Source organism: Lissotriton vulgaris, chromosome 1_1, assembly GCF_964263255.1.
Source record: "Lissotriton vulgaris chromosome 1_1, aLisVul1.2, whole genome shotgun sequence".
Classification (NCBI taxonomy): Eukaryota; Metazoa; Chordata; class Amphibia; order Caudata; family Salamandridae; genus Lissotriton; species Lissotriton vulgaris.
Window position 1 is genome coordinate 710,552,146 of NC_141685.1, and position 13,638 is coordinate 710,565,783.

The 13,638-nt window shown below is 41.5% G+C and overlaps 1 protein-coding gene across 1 annotated transcript in view; it reads left to right on the forward strand.

Annotated features, from left to right (window-relative positions):
* Positions 1-3,411: 3,411 nt before the first annotated feature.
* CRB1 (crumbs cell polarity complex component 1) overlaps positions 3,412-13,638 on the forward strand; it is a 713,161-nt gene continuing 702,934 nt past the window's right edge. Inside the window, exon 1 of the mRNA XM_086954812.1 lies at positions 3,412-3,545. Coding sequence (XP_086810938.1) covers positions 3,488-3,545 — 58 coding nt within the window. The 5' untranslated portion in view covers positions 3,412-3,487. The remainder of the gene's footprint in view (positions 3,546-13,638) is intronic.

The following is a 13,638-nucleotide window of genomic DNA, read 5'->3' on the forward strand; positions in this document are numbered from 1 at the left end:
GTCCGGTGTGGGTTTCTTGAGTAGAGCGCTGAGTTCGGCATGCTTCCAGCTCTCAGGGAAGGTGGCGGTGTCGAAGGATGTGTTGATGATGTCTCGTAGGTGGGGTGCGATGACAGCGTCGGCCTTGTTGAAGACGTGTTGAGGGCAGGGGTCGGTCGGCGATCCGGAGTGACCCTCGTACTGTTTTCATTTGCTTTAGTGGACCTCTTATTTTAAGATTGTGCCTGCAGAGAGCTTGCTTTGTTTGTCCTCTGACCTTTACCTAATCTCTCTGTGGTGCGTGCTTGTTAATTTAATATTTGCAATTTGATTTCACGAACTCTCGGAGCACTTTACATGTGCACCAGTTCCATTACAATAGGACACATTCCCAGTCACGAACAGAATAATTAATTTGGCAAGGATTACAGGATTTTGAGCCTCCTGCCAAGACTTGGACCTGGTCCCCCAGCTTGAAGATTAGGCACTCTAGACCTTATGTCACATCGTATCTCCTTTGTGTGGACATTGAGCTCACCATGTTAGATGGCCAACACTTCTTTGGAACGCACAATTAACCTCATCCATGCGGTGCAGATTTAACCCAGGTGCTGGGCTCTAATGAAAATGGGTGTGGTCATGACGGAACGGGTCCGTCATGAGCACAGCTCGACCGATGTTCATGACAGAACCGTTCCGTCATTAGCATTGAAAGGGTTAAAAAGCATTTCAGTTATGCGTTTCTAAGCACCGCCGGCCATCTTATTTTGTTTCAATAAAAGAAGGCTATTGCAGGAGAAAATAAACCAACAGTACAATGTTTTCAGTCTGTGGTTTGCCCCATCCACTGTCGGATCTTTAAGGAACAAGAACATAAGGGATCTGATTGCATCAACAACATCTGCGACATTCTTAATGGGAAACTGATGTCCTTGAGCAGCCTGTTCCCCTTCTATAATAGTACAGCTTAAACCTGTAATGTCAAAGTCACACGGGAGACATTTCTTTTCTCTCATGTGAGGCATACCCCATAGCAATTGTAGGTGTCATCAGATGTTGTGCTCTGGTAAGAATGTTGTACAAAACAAAGCCAAGCCTGGCTGGTCTCAATATTAAAGTAAGCAGCTGGTTTCCTATATTTTACAAACGAGACTACTTTACTGTTGATTATTTGTTACTCTTTCTGGATTGGCTTGCTCAAATTTGCAGTTGTTATAGATAATCCCTATAATTACAACTTTTTTATTCAGCGATCATTTCACAGTTTTGCCATCTCTTACTGTTACCGAGTTCACCAGTTCTCACGCTCTAGACCTCCCAAGATAAACACCTGAACTAGCCTCCCAGGATTCGTCACCAGCCTATGACCACAGTGCGGACGTGATCTGACAGGTTTGAATAGCTTGTCCCCAAACCAGCTTGCTTTTATATTTTTGTTATCCACCCTACAGTCCTATTATTAATGCTATTAGGTTATTGTTATAGAACCCCGTGAAACACAGGAAGATTTTATGGTGCTATGTATGCTAGGATAAGTTGTACAACTTGGAACCAGAAGAAATGACAACCGGAGACGTGCTTTTTTGTAAGTTAAGTTTGGGGGACCATTTCTTAGTCTCACATTAACTTTTATGTCTGGTAAATCACCGGACCCTGGACTGAACTCTGCTATATCTTTGCGACATGAAGCTCCGGTATAGGATGTTCCTCGTAAAACAATGCAGAATCCAAGTACAGCTTGCCTAATAAACTCACACTCGTCTATACAAGGCATTTTTAGGTCTGGTCTAAAGACAGACATGGCCACAGCCATACAAGCAAACCACACATATCTTTATAAATACACAGAAATTATTTTGGATCAGCCCTTGTCATCCATTGGTCTATTCAACTGTCATTCAAATGTTTTTTCTTACCGCCACAGCATACTGCATGGGGCAGTGGGTCAGAAAACTTCAGCCACTGGCTCTCTTCCACTGTGAGGGATGACGCTTGATTAAATTAACGCACTTGCCTAAGAAGAAGTGCACTTCATTTCCAAGACTGACAGACTAACATTTGTCAGTGATTTCGTAGGTTTCGCCTGCATAGCACTTGTGAAATCTATTATATTTAATATAAATCTTAAAATTGTACAACTACTCACCAAACTACAACTTACAACAAAAAACTGCTTATTATTAATCTCATAGGCAAAACGTGTTGCATTTACCAATGTTTGTTTAATCACCATCGCCTTTCAGCTGGCCCTACTTGGAATGCTTAATTTGTGCAGGTGATGAGCACCAACCCAGGGGCTGTTTCAAAGTGCCATAGGTGCACTGTTTACATTATATTGCAAAAGACCACTCCACTGTATTTATGTGCTTTTGTGATTGTGGTGTTTCCAAATAGGTGTGGATTTGCTGTATTTGCCACATAGTCTGCTGCATAATATGAAAATGTTAATAAAAAACTGTTTCTAGCTCAAATTAATCAAAACTTACTAAAAACACAGAGACGCGTTACCACGCAGTGGAAGGACCTTTGGAAAGGTTGACTTGTCCCCTTTCTGTTGCTTATTGCTGTATTTGGTTGTTAAACTGGAATTAATAAAGCGAATTATTTGCCCAAACAGTGTTAGCTTTTGTCAAAATAACAAAATAATATTATCACAAAATGTGCCGCATATGCCACTTAAGTTGGCTTTTCTCCCCACATAATTTAGTCAACCCTGCTGCATAATTTAGTCCCCCATTGCCGCCCAATTCCAGCGGTCCTGTAGAAGGCTAACGGGTATACATATACCTACCTATATTACTGGCTATTTACTGCATTAAAGAATCACATGATGTAATATGGTGGACAATATACCGGATGACGATATTTTCGTAGGCTGATGTTGTCGACCTTGGTAAAGTGGCATTCAACCAACTCAGGCAGTAGTTGCTGTGCCAGGACTGTGAGTCACAAAGATCCTGCTGACAATGTTCCTACAGCTATACAGTCCCTAATAGTTTATTTATAGTTTTTGTACAAAGCGCTAAAATGCAAATTGTGCTAAGCTTCAAGGCACATATAAAAATAAGAGTTAATAACTGTTCAATCAGTACAAATACATTAAAAAAGAGATACTAAATGCATTAGTGCTATGCGTTTATGTATATTCTGATGAAATACTATACTAATAAAATAGACCCTTCCTGCAACAAGCAGAACACTTGAGGAGAGACTGAGCGCATCATCCTCAGTTCGGCTGGATTCCAGCTGGTCGGCAGAGCCAGCTGCGAGAGGCGCTCCGGTCCAGCTGACCCACAAGTCTGCGCCGTGTTTGAAAGATCACCCGGGCCTCTTCTAATAGAATCTTAACCAGCGCAGCAGCCGCTGGAACCAACGGGTGCAAATTGTCTCCGCGCAGAGCGGGTATGCGGCGGGCACGGTGCCTTTTCCGCTCTCAGAGGTGATGCGGGATGAACTGCGGGACCGGACCCCTGACCACGGCCGCGGATGATGAACTCCTAGGGCGGACATGGCCCCGGTCAGCTCTCTGCTCGTCTTCCACCTCGTGCTGCTCGTCTCTTTGAAAAGTAAGCTGCACTTCCCCACCTGTTGCAATTGAGGATTGTTGTCTGCAATGTATATCGAGCGAAGGGCTGTTAGAGCTGCCAGATTACGAGGCAATTTACCTTATCGAAGAGTTTGTCTTGCATTTGTACATAGTCATATTCATCTGTATCTTTATTCATATAATATGGTAATGTATTTGTGTAATGCACATATGGAATCAAAAACTTTACAGTGTGTTCTTTCGATTGCACGTTTCACACGAATGCCTGGTTTTACCATTCTTTTCTATGTTGAGATGTTCCTGCTGCAATAAAAATGTTCTTTGTAAAGTGCTCAGCTGCTCCTTGAAGCCAGATCTGGACCAGATCAAATACTTGCAGCGCGTCCGAAATGTGATGAGTCAGCACAGCATTTCTGTTGCTTAAAACAGAGGCTTTGATTTCGTGGCTTGATCGTATTATTATTAATTGTTGTTGCTTTCTAAAGTCCGTTTCTTGGTTCTGTAGAACATCGTTTTGCCGCTAATAAAGTTTCTAATGCGATTGTGGTGGGGCCGATGCAGTCTGCTTGAAGAGGACTGTAGACTCTCTAATTTTGATCGTATTTTGTGGATCTGTAGGCGTGGTGCAAGTGGAAAATTGCAAGGAAGTTACTATTTTACGTTGTTTTTCTCACGTTCCCTGTTCAATTACCTCCAGAGATGAAAAGAGGGTTTATTTTGCTGTTTTCTGCGCACACGCTGCTCAGGTTTTGTTTATTTGCTCATGCAAACTTACTTGTCACATCTAGAAACAAACATGCGCATCATAGATGTAATATCATTGCTTTATATAGCGCTGTCCAAAACCTTGTTGGCCTCACTGCGCTTTGCAGCCTGCCATTATAAACAAAAGACACGACCGCTATCCGCTATAGTAAATAGTAAAACGTCAGAGCCCACTAGAGGCGTCTCGGACGCAGACCGTGAAGTTGCGCAGTTATTGTGGTGCTGTAGAAAAGAAGGGCACGTGCTGCTGTGCTGGGCGCTTTTGTCTGCTGGAGTAAAGTGTGCGCCACCAGAAAGCGCTAAGTGGGCGCAGCTGGGGATTTGTCTATGGCCCCTGCCACGGGGCGCACGGCGGCAGGCAGTCTGTCTGTCTGGAGCTGGCCCTCGCTGAGATTTTGGTGATTTGTGGCTGGTGCTGAATCTGAATATGAAAGCGCCGGAGCCGGGAACAGCTGCCACTCAACCGGAGCTCTTGGCGCGAGCGCACAATGCCGTCTAATCTAGGTCACCTTCTGTCGCTGTGCCGGCTAGATTGCAGCGTGTCGTCTGCTGATACAAATCTGACATTCACAATCCGAGGCCAGCAGAGAGCAGATACGGGAAACTTCTCCGGGCGGCGACGTGTTATCAGGGGTGTAACTTAGTCCCTTGTAGTACAAGGGGCCCGACCCCTCTGGGGGCCCTGCAGAACCCAAAACTCTTTGTCTATCTTTGAAGTGGTCAGTTTAAGGGACTTCTTTTTACCTCCACCGCCATATTTTGTAACGGGTCTCCATCATTTATTATCCGCCGCTGCTTGATTATGCAAATAAGCTGCAGTAATACGACAAACCACACGCAATGACATACTTATAAAATATATGCCTCTAGGTGGCCGGTGGTTTCAGTGTTGCCAAGAATCAATCAATCTATCTATCTATCTATCTATCTATCTATCTATCTATCTATCTATCTATCTATCTATCTATCTATCTATCTATCTATCTATCTATCTATCTATCTATCTATCTATCTATCTATCTATCTATCTATCTATCTATCTATCGAAGGAGTAACAAGGAGGACAGTGAAATAATTAAGAGGTTTTTTTTCGTGTGACTGTTAGCTGGCAATTTATTTAATTTGTTTTCAAGGCAACAGTCATTTGTTTACAATTCTATGTCGCCCGTGAAGCACCCAGTCATCAAGTGTGTGGCGTCTTGGCGCTAGGAGAGTTGTATGAGCTTATGCCCCGAACAACACCTGGCTAGGTAAGCTAACTTAAGTGAACTATGGAGAATATGAGGAAGTTGCATGCTCTTGGTTTTCACATCAATATACCCAAGGAGGTTGATGCCTGCGCTAAGCACAAAACAGTAAAATAAATTGATCGGTTTACATAGATCACAGTCGTGAAATTCTGCACTGGCAGCAAACTGCTTATTGCAGTTATTAAGGAGTGAAATCGCAGACGAACAATTGTGCCGGGACCAGTATCTGTGTGGTTTAGAAGAATGCAAATCATCCCTCAAGTACATTAGCCCTCTTCTTATTCTAATAACATTATGCTAGTATTGAAACCATTCTACGCATGTAAATGGCTACATAAATCTGTTCCAAGCTCCAGGTATATTTATGTATATGTGCGCGTGTGAGTGTGTATGTGGATATATATATATATATATATATATATATATATATATATATATATATATATATATATATATATATATATATATATATATATATATATATATATATATATATATATATATATATATATATATATATATATATATATATATATATATATATATATGTCCGGCACCCACACAGGCTCGCCGTAAGCAGAGACGAGGAATAGCCGGGAGCGGTGTTGGAATATATATATATATATATATATATTTTCCAAAGGTCTCCGAGCAAAGGAGCAATACACATCTTTTGCATTTGGAAAGGAGATGAAACAAGTGCGAAAGAATACATTGCCAATCTAAATAACAACGATGTTAATATTAAACTGACATCACAGATTAGTAAAGAGAAAGTCATCTTCCTGGACACACAGGTTGAAGTTAGAAACAACAAGCTTGTCACCAGTCTTCACAGGAAAGAAACAGCAGGAAATAGCCTATTGTTTGCCTCTAGTGCACATCCATATACTCTTATCCAGAGTATCCCCTATGGGGAGTTACTGAGGGCCAAAAGGAATAACAGCAACAACAGTGACTTTGAGACAGAGAAAAGAGTCATGATTGACCGTTTCAAAGAAAGAGGCTATTCAGAAAAAACTATCCGCCAGGCGGTGACGAGGGTAGACGGTGTAGCCAGAACAGATTTGTTGGTTCCTAAACAAAGATCTTTAACTGAGGATGAGGACCAAGTCAGGTTCATTACGACATATTCAGGGCAAGCCTATAAGGTAAGAAAAATACTGTCAAAAAACTGGCCAATCTTAACATCAGACAAATTTCTAAGTAACTATGTGAAAGAACATCCACAGATTACTTATAGAAAAGGAAAGTCCTTAAAAGATGAGTTAAGTAAAAATATGGTCACACACAAGAAAACAGTACACAATAAAAATCCTGCTGGCTTTGAATGCTGTATGAAATGTAAAGCCTGTAAAGGTAGCAATAATTGCAACAAAGTCACAGTGCCCAACAGTACCAGAGTCTTTAACATCAAGGGTCCTTTTGACTGCAACACTGAATACTGTGTGTATTGCCTAATCTGTCCTTGTGGAAAATTCTACATTGGTAGTACGAAACACAAGGCCAAGATTAGGATATTAGAACATAAGCGAGCCATAAGGAACATGAATGAACAGTACCCTGTTGCCCGCCATTTCAACACACATCACAACCGGAATGATAATTTGTTGAAATACACAGTACTTGATGCAGTTAAGGAAAACGTAAGAGGTGGTGACAGGCTGCAACAGTTAAGAATTTTGGAATCAAAATATATCATTGATTTCGAGACATTACATCCTGTTGGGATGAACAGCAGTGAGGAACTTGCAGTCCACCTCTAAATCATTGAACATATGTCCTGACATTTCTTTGCGCTTACTTTTAATTTTGTAAATATTTTTGATATAAAGGTTTTAAATCACTTATTTTCTTTTCATTCAGGGGAATGTGACTGCAAGCAAGAATCTCAAAGCCAATGTAGAATTGTTACAATTGTTTAGCCCACTGGGGCATTACCCACACAACTACAGTATAATCATGGAACATTGGATTAGCCCACTGGGGCAAGATTTATTTTGTTAAACGGAGGCATCTATGGTTTCAAACTTTTGTGAAATGGTTGCCTCAAAAACGGCACCCAAATGAACATTGCGCTAATCGGCGGTTCCTTGGAATTACATTTCATCAATTATTGTTTTTGTAATGTTAATGGCCATATGCATATTATTTTGCCTCGGTGTGTGTAAGAATATATCATATAACAATTGGACAATTGTTGTGGTAACATTACACCAGTCAAAGATGGCGACCAAACTGGTTGGATAGATGTACTGTAGTCCTACCTCTATGCACTTGATTTTTCACCTTGTAAATAGCACTATGGAGTTGTACACGCTAACCGTGACCAAGCCTTAGTGGCGAAACGCGTCGGTGGGGAGCCGCCGATCCTGTGCCCTAAATAAATCGAATTGAAGCATCCAAAAGCAGCCTGTGTCGTTCTTCTCATAAGGGGGAACCTTGGTCGTGTACAATAGGGTGTCCGGCACCCACACAGGCTCGCCGTAAGCAGAGACGAGGAATAGCCGGGAGCGGTGTTGGAATATATATATATATATATATATATTTTCCAAAGGTCTCCGAGCAAAGGAGCAATACACCCTACAGGGCGGCCTCAGAACATCAGGCACGGAGCAGCCTGACAATTTCACATCCAACGAAGCACAACATGAGGCCCAATACCGGATTGAAAGGCATTTATTAACAAGCACAGCAGCGCAGAATGTCTCCTTTCCTTACGCGTTTCGGCGTCAGCCTTGCTCACAGGTGGAGAGTGTCATTTGCAAAGTGCTATGAGCGCGCTTTTAAAATTTTCAGAATCACGTGACAGGCATATATAATACAAGACCCATAATGCATTGCACTGGTAGTCCAAATCAAATTACATCTTTATAGATCGTTTTTTAATTTTTGTCTTCAAGTGTCTCTTAATGTTCAGTGCAAGCTTTAAATGAAGAGGGTAATAACTCACATTGTCACGTAGGTATTGCATGTTTGCATGGTGCTTACAATCCTTAATTGCTTGACAATAAACCTCCGCCCCGGCACGATCAGAGTGAGAGAGTCCCCCTCTCTCTGAATCCCTTCCTGCAGCCGCCGTGTGCAAGCAGAATAGCTTTCCTTAATAAGGGTCACGGTGGCGAGTGGGTCTTGCTCCAGATTCAGATATATATATATATATATATATATATATATATATATATATATATATATATATATATATATATATATATGTATATATACATACACACACATTATTTTATATTACAAGTGCTTTTCCTCTGGACGAGGCCTAGGTGCTGACATTACTATTGCTTATGTTCCAGGCCACTTGAAGTATATGGCATGAAAGGGCCAAATGAGTATTTTTTAACACATATTAATACTACCTAGACAAACGTGTCACATCATTAGTAGTTAGTTAACACCTAAATAAAGCAATGCATAACTAAAAGGTCACCAGATAACAACTGCAGAGTGTCTGCTACTATATGGCACCAGCTGTAGTGCTTTGTAAGGCTTTGCTACAGGTGCCTGGTGCTGCCCATCGTTTCCAGTACACAACAAGCTAGGAGAGGAGTCCCCTGGTGATAATTATTAGATATCTGCTGCAGTTTGGATCTGGTGGGCCGCATTTGTTTTATTCTCCAGACTAGATCTTTTTCTGGGGGAAGCAGATTAAGTGGCTAAGATTGAATACTTACGAGTGGTGTTGCATCACAACCTACTGCTGTTATCGCCAGTGCTTAAAATGGAAAAACAGAAGTGCAGGTACTCTGCACCAGAGTACCTGCTCGTTTCTGAGAAGTGCTGGTACTCTCCAATTAAAAGCATTGCGTTTCTCTCGAGAAGTGCAGGTACTCTCCCTCCCTCAGCGCCGGCACATTTAAAGCACTGGTTATTGCTGACTTCCTCCAGGCTCTCCCGCCCCTCCCGGCAATCCCCACATGGCACCTACAGACAGTGTCTGTTGGCGGCGCAATTGTTGAGCACATAGATAATTGTTCCATGAGAATGACAGCACTACTGATAGTGTGGCCACTGAATAGGATGCCTTTAAGGGAGTGACACTAGCCAATTGAGTTTAGACCTCCTTTGGTGTAAAACTGACACTGCATGTGGAGATTATTGGTGCAGTTTACAGACCTGGACTGGTTGACATCCAAAGGAAATATGATATTGTAAATTATATAGTGCTTATAACCCCTGGCAAGGCATTGAAGCACTTTTTGTGGCGAGTAGCATGCTACTCTGGAACCCAAGATTAGTAATTAGTAGGTTAGTACAATGTTTTTATTGTTTTAAATTTGTGTGCATTAGCTGATTTAGGACTGTGCTCTTGATTTCTTGTGTGTTTATTCGAGTTTGGAGTAGTGATAGAATGACAGGAGTGGGTTAGAAAATTGAAAATGGTGAGTTTTTTGTAAGTAGTGATTGTGTGTGCTTGTTAGTTGTGAAGGACAGAAGTTCTTTTCAATAATGGCGAAATGGAAATTATTTCTATAAACACGATGTTGGTAAAGTTTAGCTAGATTGATTTTTATTAAATCCCTCTATATAAATATCCATATGTACATTGAAGCAGGAATATTTAAATGTTCTGCTGTCCTCATTTATCATGTGGTACATTTTTTATGGTGTCAAACAACTGCAATTAACTTATACAGACAAATGTATTTATTTATTTGAAAAGTTTTATATAGCGTTGGCTAGACCCGAAGGTATCAGAGTGCTTTACATGAGGAAGAGCATAGTTTCACAACATAGATACAAAGTTACATCAATTGCTGGAGCATAGTTACATGTGTTACAATAGCATAGCATAAACATAGGAGGGAGGGGGTAGGAATTACAACTGGGAGACGAGGAAAAACAGTGTCCGACGTCTGGCTGGGTAGGTGACGGCCGAGGGGTGAACCAGAGCCAAACTCCTCTATAGCTGCATAGGACACTTCCACTGGTCATGGGCCAAAGGTTGCTCGGTATACACATGGCACATATTGTAGTTATTAGAAGCAGGTGTAAAACTCTATACATCTTTGTATGTCTAATATTTGTTTCTCCCGTGTTTTAAATGTATAATCTTTGCGTATTTGTATATGTGTTTACCACAAATTTCCTTTGTTTTGATGTTATGCATTGTGATATTATTTTTATTGGTGTATGAATTCTTGTTTTTTGAGAAAAATACTTTTTTAAACTTGGCTTTTATATTGTATTTTACTTTGTAATATACAATCTGTTTAAACATTTTTTGAGAGTGTGAACGTTTATGCTCTGATGATGCAGTATGGATGTATGAAGTGTCTGTAATTGATGGATCTTTGTTAACCAAAGAGAACGTTTTCTCTGACTTTTGTAACGCTCTACACACCTATATGTACATAGAATCACCAAGTGTGATGGTCTGATATACCAATGTATCCTGAGATGTAATATATAAGCATGAGCGAATTTTGCGAATCTCGCGTTCGCGAATTTTGCGGATTTGCGAACTCGCAATCCGCAAAATCCGCGAATTCCCACGAATTTGCGGCTTTTTTTTTTTGTGTTCGCCCGTGTTTCTGCCAGTTCGCGAGGGTTTTTACAATTTCGCAATTTGCGAACTTACCTGTCGGGTCGCAAGTTTTGCGAACTTGTTGTTTCTACGTGTCCAGCCTGTTTGGGACACTCTTCTTCATCACTGCCACTCTCTGTCACCACTGCCACTCTCTGACTACTCATGCCACCCTCTGGCCCACCCATGCCACCCTCTGTTTCATCACCACACCCTCTGGTTGTCCAGTGTACATTATTTTCGGCAAAGCAAAGCACACCTTCCCTGCCTCAAGTGACCTGAATTAATTTGGGGCTGATTAATGTGTCACAGAATATTTTTTTAGCTGGCACCTGCTTCCTTAGTGCGCCTTGATTAGTGATCTTTTGCACTTGCTAAGTGCTTTCATTGTTGCAAAATTAGTTACAACACCTGCCCTGCCCCAACTGACAATAATGAATTAGGGGCTGATTTAATGGATTTTAACTTCCAGCCTGGCTCCTGCTTGTCTCCCTTAGCTGTAATTCAGGACCTTTGTGGCATATGTGTAACTATTCTGAGGTTCAGAGCAGGGTCACATAATAGTTGCAACTGGCAACTGAACTCTGGAGGGGCCCCTCAGGAAGCACTACAGGAAATGGCTACTAATGATGAGCCTGAACTTTTGAACCTGGTAAGTAGTTTCAGTTTTGCTAAGATCGTATTTCTGCAATTTAGCACTTATTCGCGGGGCGCGAAGTTGTACTGGGAAGCCGCGAACTCACGCGAACAGTGCGAGCAAAATCCGCTGCTCGCGGATTTGCGGATTTTGCGGGAGATTCGCGAATCTCGCGGATTGCGAATTTCCCGAAAATCCGCAAAATCCGCGAGCGAAACGGATTTTCCGCCCATGCTTAGTAATATATCATTTTCCCCTTTTATAAATGTATCTGTTTATAGCAAAGCGCATAGTTCAAAGTACAATTACGCATACTTGTATAACAAGAACTATTTTCTGAACAGTGAGAAGTATAGTTTGTCATGTCTGAGTCTTCTATTGTGGGACATTCATGAGTTGTGAGTATACTTGTCATGTGGGGAAGAGCCAGCTTTTAACTAATCATCTGAAGTTGAGATGGTTGTCTGTGGATCCTATGTTTGGGGGTAGGGATTTCCATAGTTTGGCTGTTTGAACAGAGAAAGATTTTGGACTCATGGTTTTTTTCCTTATATGTAGGAATCATGAAGCGGAGAGGCATTCTTGTGCATAGGTTCCTTTGCTGTATTTATTTGTTGATTTTCTTCCTGCTAAAGAGTGGTCCTTTGCTACCATGTATCGCTTTGTGTGTGATCCATAGTAGCTTGAAGGAGGATCTTCTGGCAACTGGTAATCTGTGTAGCACCATCAAGGCAGGAAATATGTGTACTTGTGGCTTTACATGAAGGAGTCGTCTTGGGGCAGTGTTCTGAATTCTTTAGATCTTTAGAATAGTCCAGTTTTGATAGGACAAAGAGATCATAGGTTGAACCTTGTGTGGGAATCCATGGTGCAGGAAGATGCAGGCATTGATTTATTGTGAGGAAGCTTGATTTGGTTGCCTTATCCACTTGTGGATTCATTGACAGTTTGATGTGCATGGTAATCCTACCTTCTTACATATTTTTGGAGGTGGTCCTTGAACTTCAGGTTGTCTGTTTTCCAGTTGCCACAAGTGAATGTCTTGCTTTTTGGAGGCATTCAATTTGAGGTGGCTCCATGCCATCCATTGGTCAACAGCCCGTAGGCAATTGAAGAGGTTTGATGTTTTAATGTGGTTTTCCAGTTTCAGAAGTATTTGTGTCATCTGCAAAGTTATAGAAGGTGATGTCAAACACATTGAACAGATCTAATAGTGATTAGGTGTAGATGTTGAAAAGCATGGGTGAGATGAGTGAGCCTTAAGGGACTCCTGCTTTATTTATGTATGGTTTAGAAGAGAATGGGGGTATGTATAATATAATATGTGTTCTACGGTGTAGGTAGGATGTGATCCAAATGAGAGTTGTGCCCTCTAGTCTGACTTCCTCAAGGTTCCTCAAGTCTTTGGACGAGTGTTTAGTGATCCACTGTATTAAAGACAGCGGAAAGGCCATTGTCCCCAGAACGTAGTTAAGGTCATTCCAGATCCAGATTAGGGCTGATTCGGTTCTTCTTTCTGGATAAAAGCCAGTTTGGAAGTTGGAAAGTTTCTCCCAGGTTGGTCCATTTGCTGTAGATCTACAACTGTTGAGGTCTTGATTGCCCCGGTTAGGTTTTAAAAAAAAGGGGTGTATGTATCCATTTTTAGGCCTTCTAGAAAAAAATGTGTCATTAAGGATTTGTTGACAAATGTTCTTACTAGGATGGCCGCGGAAGTTGATTCTTGGATATTTTTTAATATGGCTGTGTTTTTGGGTCTTTTTGGGAGAGTAGTTTTACATTGTGAAATGAGCAACATCTCTTGCCCTAGACCCGACCTGGCCCAAACAGGCAGTTGTCCTTGTCCTCTGCACCCTTACCTTTGACGCCCGGGCCGAGATGCCCTGAGCCTTAAGGATAAATAGCCCTAATGATCAGGTGA